At 44.4% G+C, this 20,134-nt stretch overlaps 1 protein-coding gene across 1 annotated transcript in view; it reads left to right on the top strand.

Annotated features, from left to right (window-relative positions):
• Window positions 1-20,134, top strand: part of LRP2 (LDL receptor related protein 2) — a 181,593-nt gene that overhangs the window by 109,847 nt on the left and 51,612 nt on the right. The window contains exons 40-48 of the mRNA XM_056861187.1: window positions 1,328-2,248; window positions 2,851-3,016; window positions 7,221-7,379; window positions 7,938-8,227; window positions 9,585-9,788; window positions 10,740-10,982; window positions 13,412-13,537; window positions 15,609-15,728; window positions 19,530-19,661. Coding sequence (XP_056717165.1) covers window positions 1,328-2,248; window positions 2,851-3,016; window positions 7,221-7,379; window positions 7,938-8,227; window positions 9,585-9,788; window positions 10,740-10,982; window positions 13,412-13,537; window positions 15,609-15,728; window positions 19,530-19,661 — 2,361 coding nt within the window. The remainder of the gene's footprint in view (window positions 1-1,327; window positions 2,249-2,850; window positions 3,017-7,220; window positions 7,380-7,937; window positions 8,228-9,584; window positions 9,789-10,739; window positions 10,983-13,411; window positions 13,538-15,608; window positions 15,729-19,529; window positions 19,662-20,134) is intronic.

Genomic DNA, 20,134 nt, shown 5'->3' with positions numbered 1-20,134 from the left:
ATGGCTACATCAGAATGAGGAAATTTTAGCTCAATGCATAACAGTAGTACATGAATGTTTATTCAGAAGTAATTGCCACTGAGGGAGGGGAGGGGCCATGGCTCAGTGGTAAAGCATCTGCTTGGCATGCAGGAGGTCCCAGGTTCAATCCCCAGCATCTCCAGTTAAAGGGACTAGGCAAGGAGGTGATGCGAAAGACCTCAGCCTGAGACCCTGGAGAGCTGCTGCCGGTCTGAGTAGACTGTACTGACTTTGATGGACCAAGGGTCTGATTCAGTATAAGGCAGCTTCATGTGTGTTCATGTGTGATGTTAATAGGACTTAGTCAGTTGCCATTTCTTGGAATGCAAGCAATTGATGAGATGGTCTTTAAGGATGTAAATGTGTGGGCTAGTTTTAAGACTGTACTGTGTTGTCTACACTAGAGGATCTCTGCATTCCTTGCTAGGAATTTTCCCATTTGTATAGCCAATCAGTGTCCACTGTCTGCACTGCAGCCTGCAGACCACTGCCGCCAGCCTGCAGAGGCTTTTCAGCTGGCCTCTGAAAGCCCCTGTTCTTCTGCAGGGCTTTCAGCACATGTCAAAAGCCCTGCCAAAGAGGCAGGACTAGGATGCTGCTTAAGAGGCTTGGGTGGAGCTACCAGCCTAACCCCCCATGAGCAGGCCTCCAGCCACACATCTTAAGGCTTTTGGTGCATGTGGAAACTGTTGAATCAGCTGACTGTGCACACTGGAAGCCCTAAGAGGTGGGGCAGAGCAAGGGAGCATGGACAGAGGAAGGCTGGGAGTCAGATGTATAGAGACATATGCACTACATGAAACATTGCAGGGGTTTAGCTTCATATGTCCAAAGACAGAGCCAACCTGCGGCACAGAAAAATGCAATTCTAAAATAAAGTCAGAAGAAGAAGATAGTTGTCCAAAGTAGTACATTGATGAGCATCCTCTAGCTTTTGGTGAAGTTGCAGTGGGTTGGATCCAATGGTTATGTTATAAACAGAGAGCTTAGTCATATTTTGCTCAGTAAAGACAGGATTTAACCTACAGTTAAAGCAAGCCAAAGTTTTTGTAAGCCCACTTAAAATTGTAATTTTTTAAAATGTGGTTTGTGGTCAGTACTTAATTATGGTTTAGGAAATCATGTAACCATGATTAAGGAGAAAGTTCAGTGTTATATCTGCTTAATTTTAGGTTATAGAATGTTTCTTTATCATTCTACATTGTTCTTCTGTACTTATTCGCGTATACTTAACAGTGCTTGAGAATGAATGAATCCATGTTTTATTTACTTTGGTGTTTTGGTGTTTGTTTGTTTTTTTACCCAGGAAATCTCTATTTTACTAATGCATTCCTGAGTGAGACGTTTATAGAAGTTCTACGTTTAAACACTACTTATCGCCGTGTACTGCTTAAAACCACTGTGGATATGCCAAGGCATATTGTGGTGGACCCCAAAAACAGATACCTTTTCTGGGCGGATTATGGACAGAATCCAAAGATAGAACGTGCATTTCTTGACGCTACCAATAGGACTGTGCTGGTATCTGAAGGCATCGTTACACCGCGTGGCTTGGCAGTAGATCACAGCAATGGCTACATTTACTGGGTGGATGATTCTTTAGACATGATTGCAAGGATTTCACAAGATGGTGGAGAGCCAGAAATTGTCCGCTATGGCAGCCGTTACCCAACTCCATATGGCATTACTATTTTTGAAAACTCTATGATTTGGGTAGACAGGAATTTGAAAAAGATCTTCCAAGCTAGTAAAGAGCCAGGAAATACTGAAGCACCGACAGTTATAAGAGACAACATCGACTGGCTGAGAGACGTCACCATTTACAACAGTCGCTATCAGTCACAGTCCCCTACCGATGTCAACCACAACCCGTGTCTGGAGAACAATGGAGGATGTTCGCATCTGTGCTTTGCACTCCCTGATCTGGAAACACCAAAGTGTGGATGTGCATTTGGATCGCTAGATAGTAATGGCAAAAGCTGCTCTATTTCAGCAGATGACTATCTAATCTTCGCTTTGGAGAACGCCCTTAGAAGCTTGCATCTGGATCCCGCGAATCACAGCCCTCCATTTCAAGCAGTGAATGTATTAAGAACTGCAGTAGCTCTTGACTATGACAGTGTGAACAATGTGTTATATTTCACTCAGAGTTCCCCTGCAGGCAGAGGAAAGATAAGTTATCTTAACATCTACTCTGGAACTGGTAGCCCTACCATAGTAGCATCAGGTAAACAGGACTAAATATTTTTAGGGGTACAGTGCTTGACTGCATGATTATTTGAATAATTTGGGTTGTGTTTTAAGCTATAAAGTGTCTCCAGAGTCAGAATATTATTCTAGCTCTGCCTGTAGTTACACTGATAGTGTCATCCTGAACAGAGTTGCACCCTTCTAAGTCCATTGACTTCAGTGAATTTAGAAGGGTGTAACTTTGCTTAGGATTGCACTGTAAATCATGCTTCTCTTTACGTAACTGTGCATAGGATTGTTTACTGGGATATTAATGCAAGTACTGTGGAGGACATGGTTCTTCCTTATAGTTGCAGTAGTAGTAGTAATGAAAGGTAGGACACTGCACTTGAGTAAATGTAGGTATTGCCAAAGTTGGGAGTAGCCATGCTTTTGTGCAAGAGCATAAAGACGTACATATTACCATACGTTTGTCTTCTGTCATGCATTTAAAAATGATTTGTAGACATTAGATACAGCAGCAATATCTCACTGTGACAATCACCGCTGGAGTAAGAAAGGCCTTTGGACATGTTATGGTGATGGATCCATAGTGTTTTCATGCAGAGTTATTTGTTGTGCTTTGTGTTCTGTCTTAAGATCTGGGAACTCCAGACGGTATAGCCTTTGACTGGATCAACAACAGACTTTATTACAGTGACTATCTAAATCAGACCATCAGTTCGATGGCTGTGGATGGATCTAATCGCTCTGTGGTTGCTCATGTTCCACGCCCACGGGCCGTCGTACTGGACCCTTGCCAAGGGTAAGCTGTGCTTGTCTGCATGTTGTGTTGTGAAATGAGGGATGCCTGCTCCTGTAGAGCTTGTTGTTTACCTCTGTTTTATCAGCATTAATCAGGGAGACCTTGAAGTATCTGTTTCTTCCATGGGTGAGGAAGTTTATCATATCCCTTTGCTTCAGGACTTTTGGAAGTCTGTTCTGCTCCACAACACTTCAGTTTTTCAATTAATTAACCATAGTTGGTTTTATTGTTTGAGTTTGCCTGGCCTAATAATTTTATTGCCCTTTATCCAACCATTTGTGTATGGAAAATGGGAGTTTTTCTGCATCCTTCTTCATTCCTGTCTCTTTTTCTGATCCCCGGAAAGCTTGTTCCTGGGTTGTGGGACCCATGGAGAGGAATAACGGCATGGATTGGAGGGTTTAGAGTGAAGAGGGGCAAAAGAATGAAGTTGTTCCTCTCCTCTGCAAGCACATTTCCACAGAAGGGATGGGGCCATTGCATTCCTTTGTCCCTCCTTACTCCAGCCGCCCACCCACCCCACTATTCGACTTTGGTGTGTGTGGTGGGGAGAGTCATCCTCCTCTGGGTTATGCCTCCTACTTGCTTCAAGGCAGGGTTTATGCAAATTAAACTGAGCCAGAGGGCCAGTCGGAGGCGCACCTTCCCCAGTCAGAAAGCCCTTCCCCCCCAGGCAAGACTTGCTTTGCCAGCACCTTCTTGCTGAAAGAGAATGTGAAAGAGAGGACCTAGTTTATTGAGGTCTTTTGGGCTAGTTTATTCCAGCTGTTTACTATGCCAAAGGCAGTTAAAAATCATCTATGGCTTCAGTAGCCTTAAAGCTTCTTGCAGCGGCAACCAAGATGGAAAAGGCCAAGGCTCCTTTGAGGACTGGTTTTTTGCCCTTTCTCCTCTCCAGAGCTGCACTGACCCAAGCCATCTTTACCCCACGCATGGGGTTGCAGCGATCAGCTAGGATTGCCTGTGGATGATCCCCCAGTGCTCTGTCCAGGCCCAGCGGCAGCTGCTCTCTTGGGCTTCCAGCGTCCAGGCAGTTTTCCCCGACCCTCCTTCTAAGGCACTGACTGGGATGGGCACACAGATGGTTACTGGACCAGTCCCTGCTTCTTTGTTGGTAGAAGTAAGCCCCCTCCCATGGTATGGATGGTATGCCCCCCCTTAGCTCACAGTGTTTGTGCAGGAAGCTCAAAGTAAACCAAGCCATCACCGCCCCAGGCATGGGGTTGTGGCGATCTGCTAGGATCATGTGAGGATGATCTCCCAGGCCCAGAAGCCTCCAAGGCTTCAGTTTTGGTCCCTCGGGCTTGCAGTGTTCAGGTGGGCCTCTCCACCCCTCCCTCCGAGGCCTCAGCTAGGAAGGTGCTTGTGCAGGTGGCTCAAAGCAGAACAGCTGCAGCCATTCTGTGAAGGGGATGTCACCCTTTTCTTTTTGTGGGGGTCTCCCACTTTTTTCTGAGCACCTTTGATTAGTCACAGGAGGGCTTCAGGCGACTCCCTCAGATGCTCTTTCTGCCATGCTCCCCAACCCTCTTGCTTCACAAGCGACCTCTGGCCTCCAGGTGCAGAAAAGGTGCCTGTCAGAACATCTGCTTAATCCTCAGATTCCACCCCAGAGCCCAAGGCAGGGGCTAAGGGAAGGGCCCAATCTCCCTAAGGCTTTGAATGGTCCACCATCATGGTCAATGAGAAGAAGGCACCACTGCCATCTACTGGGCCTAATGAGGCATGATATTCGGTCATGAGCGCTGAACTGAGTATCCTGTGACAAAGAAGGGGAATAGTCAAGGGAGGACACCCCCTACCACTGAAACTTCCACTGCATTATTCCAGGCAGCACACTTTACCAGGCTTTTGCCAAGAGTCATTCAAGCTCTCAACTACAAACAGGATTCCGCAGATCAAGTTAAGTCCTTGGCTTCTCCTAATCTAGACAAGCAAATAACTCGTTTTAAGTAACTAGTGCCTGTTTCATCGGTTTTTGCCCCTTCCCTGAGCATTTTGAGAGGGCTATGAGAGCAGAATACGCTGGTGCCTGGTGCAGGCAACAGTTTTAACCTCATTTGACCTCTGGGAAGCATAACTACATTTTTTCTATCGACCCTACTTGCAGGGCATTTCTTTGCTTTGCCTACAGTGGTTTTTACTACCAGTAGAGGCTTTGCCATTTGGCCTATTGTCATTCCACTAGGTATTTATAATGTTCATGATGGTGTTGGTGGCATCCCTCCAGGCTCAGGATTGCCGTGTATACCTCTACTTGGACAACCTGTTAAGATCTTCATCCAGGGAATGTGCACAACAAAAGACCCTCCATGTTCTTCATCTTCATGGTTTTTTCCTTTCCCTAGATTTAACAGCCATTGGCTATTCATCTGCCATTTCACACTTTAAAAAAGGGAGAAATGAAGATTAATTTTTTCTTGACACTATAAAGGGAAAAGTTGCCATATCTCTCACGCAATTCACTGATCTAGTTGATAGCAGATAATGCAGTATCCACTTCTCAGAAAGTGTCATTAACTGTTTTATCCAGGGAGTGATATATGTATTTCGTGCAATATTATTTTGTGAACATGCTAAAACAATGAGGGATAGGGAGTCTACTTGATCCGGACAAAATGGGTTTTTTTTTCCTTCTGCAATAAATTTGTTTGTATCTCCTTTGCGTCTTGGCCAAGTCTAAAGTATTACACCTTGCCAATAAGAAAGCTCATCTAAATTTATGGATTTCTAATCAGCAAAAATAGTCTGGCAAGGAAAAAGTTCTATTAAAGGGTATCTAGAAGAAGAGAGGTGAACATTTATAATTTGCATCCTTAAACACTAAGGACCAATCCTCATTTAAGATCTTATTTTGTAATTGTTTACAGCTTGCTTTCTAAATATGGTTCCTTGCAGCTTTCAGTCGCTCTATTGGGAGAGAAAATCTTTTGTCTATTCTACTAGTCCAGGTGGACTCTGTCTCGCATGTTTTTTGGGTGAATGCCTCTAAAAGTCACCTGATCCCAACACAGGACATCATCCATCTGAGAACAAGGATTGTCACATCTTGGGGGAAAGTCTTTCTTACAGAGAAGCTGGGAAAACTAATCTAGGCTATTCAGAGCCTCACAACCAAGAGGTCAGAAGATGTCATAGTCCTAGACAAACTTCTGAGCCTTATGATTTTCACCATGGACATGGTTCAGGGGGCTCGTTTTCACTCTTATCCCCCACTAAGAACCATAATTCCAATAGGACATTCTAAAAGTAACAAAGGTAATGTGCTAACCATTGTCCTGTAAGTATCAAGATTAACAGATCACTTCAGGATACAATGGTTCCATATTAACATACCACACCCTCATTAGCACATTATCTTGATACTTACAGGACAATGGTTAGCACATTACCTTTGTTACTTTTTGCAGGACAATGATTCAGCTCAAACCCAACCCCTTTCTGACTATATATTACTCTTCCTACACACTTGACACTGAGAGACACTGTCCTTCAGTGTTACTCCTCTGAAGATGCCGGCCACAGCTGCTGGCGAAACGTCAGGAAAGAAAATACCAAGACCACGGTTACACAGCCCGGCTAACCTACGAGAACCAATTAACCTAATAAGTTTTCTAGTTCTAGTTTTCCTTCTGGATCTTGGCTTTTGGCAGGACTGGGGAAGTTCCACCTCCTACTGGTCCTCTTAGGGTTGAGTTTAATTTGCATAAATCCTGCTTTGATTAGGAGGTATAACCCAGAAGAAGATGACTTCGCCCTGATTGAAGAGAAAAACCTTTGCGGTAAGTCTGTTTCATTTGATGTGGGTCCTGCGATCCTGAGGTATCATCTTTGCAGCGATTGGAAGGGGCTTCAGGAATTAGGAGGAATACAGGAAAACTCCATGTGCCTGCTATGCAAAAGTGGTTGGATACAAAACACTGCTTTCTCTGCTGGGAGGAGTTTTATCTGTGGTTTAATAGCAGCTTTATGGTGCCTTTTGCTGTTTTGAACTGTTTTGGGGGAGTTGTTCTGGATTATATTTCCTGCTGCTGTTGTGTTTGATGTTTTTGTTTGGGGGATGATTTTATTGTTATTGTTGTTGTTGCTGTTTCACTTTACTTTATCTTCAGTCCACTTGAGAGAGTTGATTTTATTCAGCAGGAAGGTGGGGGCATAGATGTTCTTGAGCAAACAAACACAGTAAGAATTGTGTTATTCATAGGTACATGTACTGGACTGACTGGAGTTCCAATGCTAAAATAGAACGAGCGACCCTTGGAGGAAATTTCAGGACAGCCATTGTCAGCAGCGACTTAGTATGGCCAAATGGACTTACATTAGACTATGAGGAACAGCAGCTTTATTGGGCCGATGCAAATTTGTATGTATCTGTGTTTAATTTGCTTGCAGTTGGAACTGTATATTTTAGTGTTTCTTGGATTGCTTGCATATGGTATTAGTCTAAATAAAATACAATAGTTTAGTAATATAGAAGCTGCATTATGATCATGATCAGTAAAAAGAAATTTTTGTAGCCAGTGGCATTCCATGTTAGTTTGTTTCCTGTTTGCCAAGTGATCAAAATGGTGGTAATAAAGCCTACTAAACGTTATCGAATCCAAGTGGGCATGATTCCTTATGTACATTATCATTAGATTGAGCTCGGCTTGCTGGGAATGAGAGTGGGATATAAATGCAAGAAATAAACAAATAAATAAACAATAGTACAGGCTACCAGGACATGCGTTTCTGTGCAAATGCTTATGGCTTTGAATGCAATTAAATAGTGTTAATATTTTATTGCTGTGTTACAAGGATTTTTGAAGTTGGCAATAAGCTTCTCAGCATTTCTCCTAAGGGGGTTTATAGGTGTGTAGTGTATGAAATTATGACGTCTCATGCTTTGTTTTCAAATGCTAACATCTCCTAATTGTTTTAGACAGAAGATAGAGCGCAGCTCCCTTACAGGAACCAATCGTGAGGTCATTGTTAGCACAGCCCTCTATCCGTTTGCAATGACCCTCTTTGATCAACATATATACTGGACAGACTGGAACACCCGAAGTATTTACCGAGCCAACAAATATGATGGATCAGACCAGATTGTTATGATCTCAAATCTGCCATCCAGACCGATGGATATTCACGTCTGGGCCAAAAGCAAGCAACAGAAATGCACCAATCCTTGCAACCAGTTCAATGGCGGTTGCAGCCATATCTGTGTAACAGGTAAAAACAAAAAGACAATGAATAATGAACTGAATAACATCTGTATGGGTGGTTTAGTACCATGTCTTTCAATAAGGAATTAGATCAGCTGAGAAAATTTTTATTTAAACTCTTGCAAACAAACAGCATTTTAATTTGGATTGCCGTTGCACCGGAATCATAGGGCATGGTTCACAAACTGTATAGCACTTACATGTGCAAAGACATAAACACACATGAACACATGAAGCTACCTTGTACGAAGTCAGACCAGAGGTCAAGTGAGGTCTACTCAGACTGGCAGCAGCTCACATGGGTCTCAGGCAAAGGTCTTTCACTGCCTGGTCCATTGAACTGGAGATGTACGGATGGCACTTGGGACCTTCTGCATGCCAAACTGATGCCCTGTCACTAAGCCACACATAGCTAAGCACTGGCCATATCTGACATCTAGGACACTGCATTGTCTGGTGATGATTGAGCAGCTGAGATTTCCGCAACTGGTAAAATAAGTTGCAGCAGCTCTTACCCAGGAGACACAAGACTGTGACATGCTCATCCTCCCATTACTAGGGAGTCAGCCATTCTGGGCATAAAATCCCATGATATAGGCAGGTGACCGTTTTCCAATCTTATAGCATGCTGCATGTTTATTACTGCAACAGGTTATAGGTCACACATACCACATATGGGGTATATTAAACACCTCAAGACAAATTCAAATGTATCTTGGGGTTGCAAAATATCATCTCCCCCCTATGGCGGCAGAAGTCAGTGTGTTTCATAACACCCAGAGAATTGTTTCAAATATCCAAAGCCTGTTTCAAACATCTATCCATAGTAAAACTAATGGCTTGGTATTTGTGAGGTCATTTTCTGCCCCAAGCACATATCTGTCCATGGTGAGGCAAATGTCCTTCAGCAAAGCCCATTGTTTGGGTCAACCTACTGGCAACTATAACACTTCAGTGCTTGTCCGCATCAGGTTTTTCTGAGCAGAAATGAATGGGATAATGGGATGCATGAGCTACTCTGCAGCAGCCAGAGACCCCCGGGTTAGTTCTAAGGTGGCAAGCTCATTTGGCAAGACAGATATTGGATGAGCCTCTCCCTGGAATTGCCATGCTTATCTTGTATACTGATATAGTAGTTTGCAGTCTTGGAACCAATAACCCTGCAGCAATACAACCATTGAAGCTCATTCAGAATGCATGAAAGAGCTTATTCTAAGCATGTCGCTAAAGGGCTGACATTTTTGTGAACCTGCCTATTGTTTTTTTCTGAGTAAAATTTCATGAACTGAATGTTTTGTGGCAAGTTAGATGTGAAGAGGTTCAGCTCTTAATATTTCATTGTTGCTCGTTGTAATCAAACGTAGGCCCGACGGGTGCAGAGTGTCAATGCCCCTCTGAAGGACGCTGGTATTTAGCCAATAATAACAAGCATTGTATTGCGGACAATGGCACCAGGTGTGGTGGAGGACTCTTCACCTGCCTGAACGGACGCTGCGTCTCAGAGCGCTGGAAGTGTGACAATGATAATGACTGTGGGGATGGCAGCGATGAACTGGAAAGTGTGTGTGGTAAGCACTTGTGCAGCTGAATCAGAAACTCTAATGCCTTGTGGGAAACTGTTTTGATAAAAATCAAGAGATACCCAGTATCTGTTTGGCCAGAGTCCCCCTGAATATATTGCTGGGATATCTGGTAGAGAGGAGACCAGATTGCATCCAAGAGCAGAGATACTTCAAAATGTAAAAGTTAAAAAGATTAATGTAGGGGATGTGGTAGAGATGTTAAAACTGATTTTCCCTCTTAAATTCAGATAGGCTGGGATATAATTTTTAGAAGGATTGGGAAGTACTTCCCCAGTTTTAATGTTTATAAGATAAGAATAATAATGTATGAGTTAAGATATAAGAAAATATTCTTAACACACCCACTCTTAACAAGATTATTTCGAAAACTGTTTATTACAGTAATTGTGTTTCAAATTTAGGGCTCTGTGCCTCTTTCTGTACACATACAGCCTTCCCAGCCTGGTGCGTTGAAAGTGCCAATGGGGGAGGGGCACGTGGTATGGGACTCCTATAGGAGGATGTGTAGCAGAAGTAGATTATGACTTCTCTGGCTTTTTTAAGCTGCATTTTATCAAAAAGAAGCCCCAGCACGCATAAAGGAGATGTCATGTTTTCTGTTGACTATGTGGTTGTTGCTTTATGGCGATGCGTTGGCAGCAGCATCCCCAGATTATTCCTTCAGTTTGAACTGCTCTGTCGTTCATTAAATTTTCATGGAAGGATTTGTAGGCTCTAGAAATTATCTTTCAGAGAGAAACAAAACTAACCACTTTACCTTCTGACTGACTTATTCAAAATGTGTGTTTTACTTTACATGCAGTCCGCTTTGCCGCCGTGTTTGCCCTGGCAGGTAAAAACAAACAAACTAAGCTCCCGTGTACTTCTTTGATGCATTTGTCAAGACCGCGAGAGTCTTTTCCGCCAGTGACATTTCATTGCATTTCTCTCCTTCAGCTTTCCATACCTGTCAGCCAACAGCTTTCACCTGCGGCAATGGGCGGTGTGTGCCTTACCCTTATCGCTGTGATCACTACAATGACTGTGGAGACAACAGTGATGAGGTGGGCTGCTTGTTCCGAACTTGTGACTCCCACACAGAATTTACTTGCAATAATGGAAGGTGTATATCTCTTGAATACGTCTGCAATGGTGTAAACAACTGTTATGATAATGGCACTTCAGATGAGAGAAATTGCCGTAAGTTGATCACAAATACGTATTGTCCTTTAGGAATCTGATTCTTTAGGCCACCGAAGAGGAAACTTGTTTTTTTGTTTTGTTTTGTTTGAAAAGAATCAGTAAAAGGGAACAAACGATTTGGTGTTTTTTGTTTTGTTTTTAAACACAATCAGTCAAAGTTACAAACGTCTTGAGAAATTGATTGGGTGTGAAGATAATTTCTCGGTGATAGAGAAACATTAATAAAATGTACATGCTGTGAACTGTCCCAATGACTTTGGTAGTATGTATTAGATCCCGCTAACTTTCCCCCCCCCTGGTTGCCCAGTTCCTGTCCTTATTGCAGCTCCCATCCTGCGTGGCTTTGCTGTTGTAGTCATTCGGGTCCCATGGTCATCAGCATAGTGGTTTTGTTGGTGAAAGGGGACACCCTCTTCTTTTTTTTCACCAGTGGAAAAGCTAGTTGGATCCAACCCAAAGGAGGTTGGGCTGGATCCTATGGACATTCAATCAATGGAAGAAGGGTGATCTCACCCAATTGCCCTTCCCCTGATGTTTGTGACTTTTTTGCATGCAAGGGCCCTCCAATCCCTACCAGTATTTTTTAATGTGCCACATGTGCTGGTGGAAAGGCTGGAAAGAGTCACTTTTATTTGCCAAACATTGATTGGTTACTATGTCCTGTGTTTCAGATATTGGGGACTGAATAATAGGGCATCTTTCATTCATAACTGTTCCAGTGTGTGAAATCATTTGATATCTATGAGAACTCTGATATTTCTTCTGTGAAATGCGTTAACACACCCATTGTGTATTATGCATGATGTGATTAATCTTTTGAACCGACAGTGAGGTGTCTAAGATTAAATTTTTGTTGTCTAGCCTTGGTGTGCCAACGGAGAATGATCAGAGGTAGTAAACTTTTGAAACCCAGTGCTAGGAGGCACCTCAGGGAAAGGCCCTGGTCTCTGTGCCCTGTTCATAGGCCCTCCAGGGCAACTGATTGGCCTTTGTGTGAAATAGGATGCTGGAGTAGAGAGGCCAGAAGGGCTATTTTTGTGTTGTTTTGAGCAGTGACCATCAGTACTACTGTTCTGGCAGAGGCCAGGATTGCAACTTCACTTCTGTGGGTTTTTAGCATAATGCTGCAATTATCAGAGAATTGGTGGTGTGGGAATGATGAATTTGAAGAGGGTGTGCAGGTGTCGCTTGGTTGTGGTGGTAGCATAGCTATGATGAACAGGCTGTACTGAACTGAGAGGCTCTTAGGGAAAACAGAATGACCTTAGAAGAGAAGTCTCATCTATCTGCAGGACAAAACTGTCTCAAGCTGTAGGTAAAAGGTCAAGGTAGTCCCCTGTGCAAGCACCGGGCCATTACTGACCCATGGGGTGACGTCACATCATGACGTTTACTAGGCAGACTATGTTTACGAGTGGTTGGCCACTGCCTTCCCCAGTCATCTTCCCTTTACCCCCAGCAAGTTGGGCACTCATTTTACCGACCTCGGAAGGATGGATGGCTGAGTCAACCTTGAGCCGGCTACCTGAAACCGACTTCTGTCGGGATCGAACTCAGGTCGTGAGCAGAGCTTTTGGCTGCAGTACTGCAGCTTACCACTCTGCGTCAGTATTATATCCTGTCTTGCATCATGGAATCCATGATGTTCATAGGATTCCTGATTGGTCTCTCTTCCAGGCTCTGACCCTGACTCACACATGTTTATTTTAAGAATGGGGTCTTCCAACCATAAAATGGGACCTTTTCTAATCATCTAACCATTTTTAAATCCTTACATTACAAATCTGTAGCCAGAATTGGAAAATAACACAAAATTATTAAATGCTGATGGCAAAATATATTTGTTAAAAAATTCTTTTTATAGATATTCTTCTTTTAAAAAATAATTTGTTACAGTAAAATAGGCTACATGGTGGTCTTTGGGTTCCACTTTTGTGAGGCACAGAACATCTTTTGTGATGACTTTTTCCAGTTTGGTTTCCAAGGATATGTCCCTTTGAAATATGCTTGCTGCCAAATTTTGGATATTTTGTTCCCCTAAAAGACAAAGTAGAAGGAAAAAGCTGTAATTATTCATGTAAAAATAGATTGTGTATCAGATATAAATAATGAAGATATATTCATGGAAAATAACAATGGATAAAAAAGGTTGCCTGTACTATTTTTGTAGTGTGTGAATCACTGAGAACAGATGATTTAAAGGCAGATTAAGTTGCTAAATTGTATTATGCAGAATTAATATATCTTAACTCTGGTCGATATCTGCTGGACTGATTTTATGATGATAATTTGAAATTTCACTCCAGAAAGTCTGAAAGATGTTGCTGTTGCAGTTAACATGATTAAAAAAAAATCAGCTTGTTACTTTATAAAGGGGAAGAAAAGAGATCTAAATTCCCCCTTCTTATTTTCTTTTTCTCTTAAAGCTGAACGCACTTGTCAGCCTGGCTATACGAAATGTCACAGCACAAACATATGCATTCCTCGAACTTATCTGTGTGACGGGGATAATGACTGTGGCGACATGAGTGATGAGAGCCCAACTCACTGTGGTAAGCTAATGACGCCCCAATTACCTTCCTCGGCTCTGGTTTGGGCAAAAAGCCAAAAATTCTCAGCCCTCCTATAACTTGTTTCCCCCTTTTGAGATTATATTGCAAAGGCTTGCCTTGACTTGTGCCTGCGTGCATCTGCCCAACATGAACATACTTTTCAGATTCTGGAACTTAAAATGAAAAGGAGAAGTCTTCTAAGCCAAACAATCATGGAGGCAAGGGATGCCAAACCATCTTTAGATAAAGAAATCTTATAGGGAGGACTGGGGCTGGGAGAGAGAGTTTTGGAAAGAACTCTGCGCTTGTAGGACTTGAGCGGGGAGGGAATAACTCAGATATTGCATCCCTGAACACATATATGAACACATGAAGCTGCCTTATAGTGAATCAGACCCTTAATCAGTATTGTCTACTCAGACCGGTAGTGGCTCTCCAGGGTCTCAGGCAGAGGTCTTTCACGTCACCGACTTGCCCAGTCCCTTTTACTGGAGATGCCGAGGATTGACCCTGGGACCTTCTGCATGCCAAGCACATGCTCTACCACTGAGCCACAGCCCCTCCTGGCTTTTGATGTGTTAATATGCTGCAAGGGGGGTGAGGTATGACATCTGTAGGACTCTTATTAGATGTACCTGCCTGACTGGGTGGAGAGCATTGATACCAGCACACTAGTTTCCAATGACGTCTGGCTCAGGAACAGAGATACTTCACATATGTGGACTGGCACATGTAGCCAATGTGGAATGTTAGAATGTAAAATGAAGATTTTGCAGTTCTGAATGGAAAAATATAAAGCTAACTGAAGTCATGCAAAGAAAACCCCTCACAAATTCTCACTTTGAGTCCAAGAGGAAAGCAGCTATAGAGGTGTTACTGCTGTTTTATAGAATTTCTCATATGAAAAGTGCCTGTCCTTTTGCTCATTCGGACTTAGGTCTGAAAGACACAATGTGGAATCCCCGAGTCAGGACACGGATTCCTCACCACACTCATGGTTATACATTCAAGCAGGGACTCGCCTTTAAACGGCTCTCAATTTCTCCATTCAGCTGCAGATGGGACATTGGGGAGGGAAGGGTTTCAGGCTTCCCTCCCACTGCATTTTAGCAATTTTAAATTATACAGTTTTGCATATCTAAAATTTTAACAATGTCTTATGAAAGCTGTAAATGTAATTCCTATATTTGAGCTTGTATATTTAATCATGTTGTTTAATAGTGTACCTTTTCCCTGTGCTTACGTCTGATTGGTCTGTGAGCATTAAATAAACAAACTGCACACTGAACTGAACTTACCACTGGCAACAGCCCCTTCCTCTGACACTACATGTCCATCCCAAGGTACATGAAGCCAGAGGAAGGGGCAAACAGCCCCCCCAGGTTGCCATTTAGATGGGAAAACCCCATGCAATTGGTCACACCCACTTGTCACATTATTAATATGAGTTCCCCTGAAGTGTGAAATTGGGCAACATGGAAGTGGCTTCCATTTCTGCCTAGAAGGCTGCTGTCTTGGACAGCTACCATACTGTAGTGGCTGAGAAACTGAGCTGTGAACCAATTTGAGTTTCTCTTCTGCCATGAACTCTCTAAATTGCCTTAGGCAAGCTGAACCCATGAAGCTGCCTTATATTGAATCAGACCCTTGGTCCATCAAAGTCAGTACTGTCTACTTAGACAGGGAGCAGCTCTCCAGGGTCTCAGGCAGGGGTCTTTCACATCACCTACTTGCCTAGTCCCTTTAGCTGGAGATGCCGGGGATTGAACCTGGGACCTTCTGCATGCCAAGCAGATGCTACACAAACTGAGCCACAGCCTCTCCCATAGCTGTTCTCTATTGGCTTCAGCCCTGCCCCCTAAGATATGCAGTATGGAGGTGGTAATACTGGCCTGTTGTTATACGGCTGTCTAAGATAATATATGTATGAGAAGTACTTTGAACGCACAGAAGCATAATATATACACATTAAATATTACTGTGTTAATCATGGATTCAAAAGCAACTTCTGTCAGTTTGTAAGGAAAGATGAAATCCAGGGGATTTGTTGTTGTTCTCCCCTCCCTTCCAGTCTCACTGACTTGCACCAATGCTGAGTTTCGCTGCTCGTCTGGCCGCTGCATTCCTGCTCATTGGTACTGTGATCAAGCGATAGATTGTGCCGATGGCTCAGATGAGCCTTCCTCTTGTGGTAAGTGAGAAGTTAAACACAAAGTGATTTGGGAAGGCATAACTGGACTGAAGAAAATGAATAAGGTCGATGAGTCGATAGGTCAGTGGCGGTCAGCCTTTTTGAAAAATGCACCCTAGCTTTAAAGTCCAAAGTATGATACAGTTCCATCAAGACCGTAGACATAAGCCCTCCGATGTGGGTTACTCTGGAGTTTTCTGAGTGAGGGAGCAGACAGGAGTTTACCATGGGAAAGAAGTGCAAGTCTGACTCTGTGGCCATTTATGCTTGGTAATTAGCAGCATGTTCCAGGCTGAAGTGCCCCTCATATTTTTTTGATTTCTTCCTGCTGAACCATCATTCCAGACATCACTGCGAAGCTGGCGCATACCTGCTTTGCATTTAAGAGCCCCTTTAACGCTACCTTTTGTATTTGCTCTGCCCCCACATTGAAGCATTCACGGAAGGAAGCATGCATCCCAGCCACGGCTTAGCTTTGCAAACGAAGGAACAAAGAAGCAGGCGGGGGGGGGGGATTTGTTTGACTTTCTCCTCCTGCATCGGACCGTGAATAGTCATTTAAAAAAAAACAGCATGGAGCGAGGAGCAGAATCAACCCTGCATAAATGGCCTATGCCATAACCAAGGGTAATGAGTCTAATATTCTAGTCTAGCCTAGTTTCAGAGGGTAGCCATGTTGATCTGCAAGAGAACAGCTAAATTTGAGTCCTCTAGCACCTCAGAGACCAACAAGATTTTTGAGATATGAGCTTTCGAAGGGAGCTCTGACTCTCGAAAACTCATACCCCCAAAATCTTGTTGGTCTCTGAGGTCCTCCTTATCACGTTTCTAATTTTACAAATGCTTCTTCAAGGCATCTCCTAGTTGAAATATGTATTTGGTGCATGTTATTCCGAGGCAGTCAAGATGAAGGACTGATTTAGGAATGAGAACTGAGGTGTTTGCTGGAGGCAGTGAGGTGCATTAATCCCTTGCAGTCATTCTTATAAAAGAGGATGGCTTTTGGGAGCACTTTCTTGACACTAAAAAAAACCCTCTGCAAAGTGCAAAGTTTCTTTAGCATGCTGATCAGCATACCACAAAGCAGGCAGACAGAGAAACCCTGTTCATTTTCTGTCTTCGGTGCAGCCCCCCTTGTGGGACTGCGCCTGCGCGCAGGCCTGCCGCCAGAAACTTTTATTAGCCTTAACACTCTAAAGGGGGATGCCCCTCCCCTTGGCAGGCGGGCTTGGTCTTTGCGCCGAAACCCCCGCGTGCTCCTGGGCAGGGCATCCCCTCCCTCCTCAGTTCCTTCTTTGCCGCCGCCAAATACGGAGCTTTTTGCCTTACCTCAGAATCGATTTTCTCTTCATACTGCTTTCGACTGTAAGTTTCTCGGAGCTGCCGCTTAGGTCCGCCTAGCCAGCCCATTAGAGTACTTCATTTACCGGAGCAGAAAAACCCAGGGAAGTTTCTCCCCGCGCCGCGGTCCCCTCGGCCACATGCTGAGGGACGAGATGGCCCCCAAGACCCCATTCAAGCTCTGTCCCAAGTGCTCCACAAAGATACCACACTCGGACCAACATGAACTGTGCCTAATTTGCTTGGGTGAGGGGCATAATGTTTCGAAATGCTCAATCTGCCGAGGCTTCTCCACCCGGGCTCGCAATGCCGGTGCCGACCGTCTAAATGCAGAGCTCTGGATAAAGGCCCTGACGGCCCCCTCCCTGTTAGCCGGTTCCAGGACACCCGGAGGAGCGCAGTATGTATGCTCGGCACCGACCCCCGGATCCGGCTCAGATCCGAGATTGTCGGATCCGACCACCACCAATATTTCAGGAATGGGGGGTCCCTCAAGTTGACCTGTTTGCCACCAGGAGCAACAGGAAAGCGGACAAGTTCTGTTCCCTAGCAGGGTACAACCAGACATCCCTAGGAGATGTGTTTCAAATCACCTGGTCAGGCACCCTTTTCTATGCCTTTCCCCCATTCCCTCTTCTGTCCAGAGTGTGGGGGAAGATCCGATCAGACAACACTTCCTGCATTCTGATAACACCCCGATGGCCACGCCAAATCTGGTTCACAGAACTGGTTCACCTGGCGGGAGGAATTCACAAACCTTTTCCCAGTCACCCGGGACTACTTCGTTGCCGGGGGGGGGGACCTAGCCCATCACGATGTAGGCAGGTTACACCTCACAGCCTGGAGAATCCTGCCCAATCAACAGTAGACCTTTCCGCTCCAGTAAGAGAGGTGTTATTGCAGGCCAGAAGACCCTCTACCCGGTATTCGTATGATAGGAAATGGGAGAGGTTTGAGGGATGGTCCAGGCTCCAAGGTCTATCCCTGTTTCTATGTCCCCTCTCTAAAGTGTTAGACTACCTCCTAGACTTGACCAAGTCGGGTCTCACAGTGTCTTCTGTACAAGTACACCTCGCTGCGATCTCTGCCTTCCATGACAAGGTTGAGGGATACACTGTGTTCTCGCACCCACTCTCCAAACTCTTCCTAAAGGGACTCAATAATTTGTTTCCCCCTGTACCCAGGTTGGCCCCTCAGTGGTCCCTATCCCTGGTTCTTGCGAAGCTTATGCTTTCCACGTTCGAACCCTTGACCCATGCCCACTTGTCAGTGCTGTCTGCGAAGGTGGCATTCCTAGTTGCAGTCACATCTACCAGGAGGGTAGGGGAGTTAGCAGCTCTCCAAATAGATGACCCTTTCCTCAGGATATATAATGAGAAAGTGGTGTTGCATCCCAGCATTAAATTCAGACCTAAGGTAATTTCTAGTTTTCATCTGAACCAAGACCTGGTCTTACCAGTTTTTTCCCCAAACCCGGTCTCTCAGGCTGAAAAGACCCTTCACTCATTAGATCTAAAGAGAGCCATACTGTATTACATTGATAGAACAAAACACTTTAGAAAGTCGAATTCACTTTTTATTTGTTACCAAGGCCCCAAGAAGGGTAAACCAGCCTCATCCCAGTCCATAGCAAGATGGGTAGTTTCTGCTATCAGGCTCGCTTATAAGCAAGCAGGTGTAACTTGTCCATTAGAAGTCCGAGCCCATTCCACCAGGGCACAGGGCTCTTCCGCTGCCCTCCACAGAAGAGTCCCGATCGGTGACATCTGCAAGGTGGTGACGTGGGCAAGTGAGAACACGTTTGTCAGACACTACGCGCTGGATCTGCAGGCCAGAAGGGATGCAGAAGTGGGCAGAGCGGTCCTCCAGACGTTGTTCTCCTAGATCGACACCCATCTCCTGTAGGGTAAGCTTGCTAAAATCCCACATGTGGGGCTGCACCGAAGACAGAAAATGAAAACAGAGTTGAACTACCTGTAACTGCTGTTCATTGAGGTCTTCGGTGCAGACACACATCCCTCCCTCCGACCCCGTTGTCGACCTAAAAAAGAAGAAGAAGAAGAAGAAGAAGAAGAAGACGGTGATATAAGCGTAACAGTGGATTATGATAGAAAGAAAGGACCTACTGGTACCTTACGCTACACTGTCCTGACTTGTATAGGGCCTACAGCCTTACCTGTACTGGGCATGGCTGGCTCTTACATTGTTATTGGCTTTGGTTGGCGGCAGGCGAGGAACTGAGGAGGGAGGGGATGCCCCGTCCAGGATCACGTGGGGGTTTCGGCACAAAGACCGAGCCCGCCTGCCAAAGGGAGGGGCATCCCCCTTTAGAGTGTTAAGGCTAATACAAGTTTCCGACGGCAGGCCTGCGTGCAGGCGCAGTCCCACATGTGTGTCTGCACCGAAGACCTCAATGAACAGCAGTTACAGGTAAGTGCAACTCTGTTTTCTTCTTCCAAGTTCCCTCTGTGCGGAGCTGTTCAAGCGACCAGTTCAGATGTGACGATGGCAGATGTATCCCAGCGAGTTGGATCTGTGACGGTGATAACGACTGTGGAGATATGAGCGACGAAGACCAAAGACACAGTTGTGGTAAGTGCCTGCTGGGCCCGAAGTTGTACAGAATCATTTGATTCTGTTTCGACTTTATTCTGGCACTGGTCTTGGAAATTCCTCCTCCTGGGCGGTGAAACTGAAAAGAGTTTAATACGGTCCAATACCAGCATAAAAACATACCAGATGTACATACATAACATAACACATATAAAAGAGTATCAAGTGCGAGCCCCTATAACTTCTTACAATCACTTACAATCTCTCACTCATAAAAGCCGTTAAGCGCATAATTTTAAAATATTACATAATTGGAATTAGCATAAATATAAATCTAAAATCGCTCAACCATTAAATTTGGCCCATGCACGCCTGATCCTCATAGCTTGCAACCCAAATTTGGCCACTTTAAAAGTTATCTCCGTATCCTTGTCTGAGAGCATGTTAGAAAGACTAAAAGCTCTGGATCGCCCTGGGAGGCCCGATAATACAGAAAGAACGGCTTCTCGTAT

Source organism: Euleptes europaea, chromosome 15, assembly GCF_029931775.1.
Source record: "Euleptes europaea isolate rEulEur1 chromosome 15, rEulEur1.hap1, whole genome shotgun sequence".
Classification (NCBI taxonomy): domain Eukaryota; kingdom Metazoa; phylum Chordata; class Lepidosauria; order Squamata; family Sphaerodactylidae; genus Euleptes; species Euleptes europaea.
The sequence above is the reverse complement of the archived record's forward strand: the minus strand, read 5'-3'. Positions and strand labels throughout refer to the sequence as shown.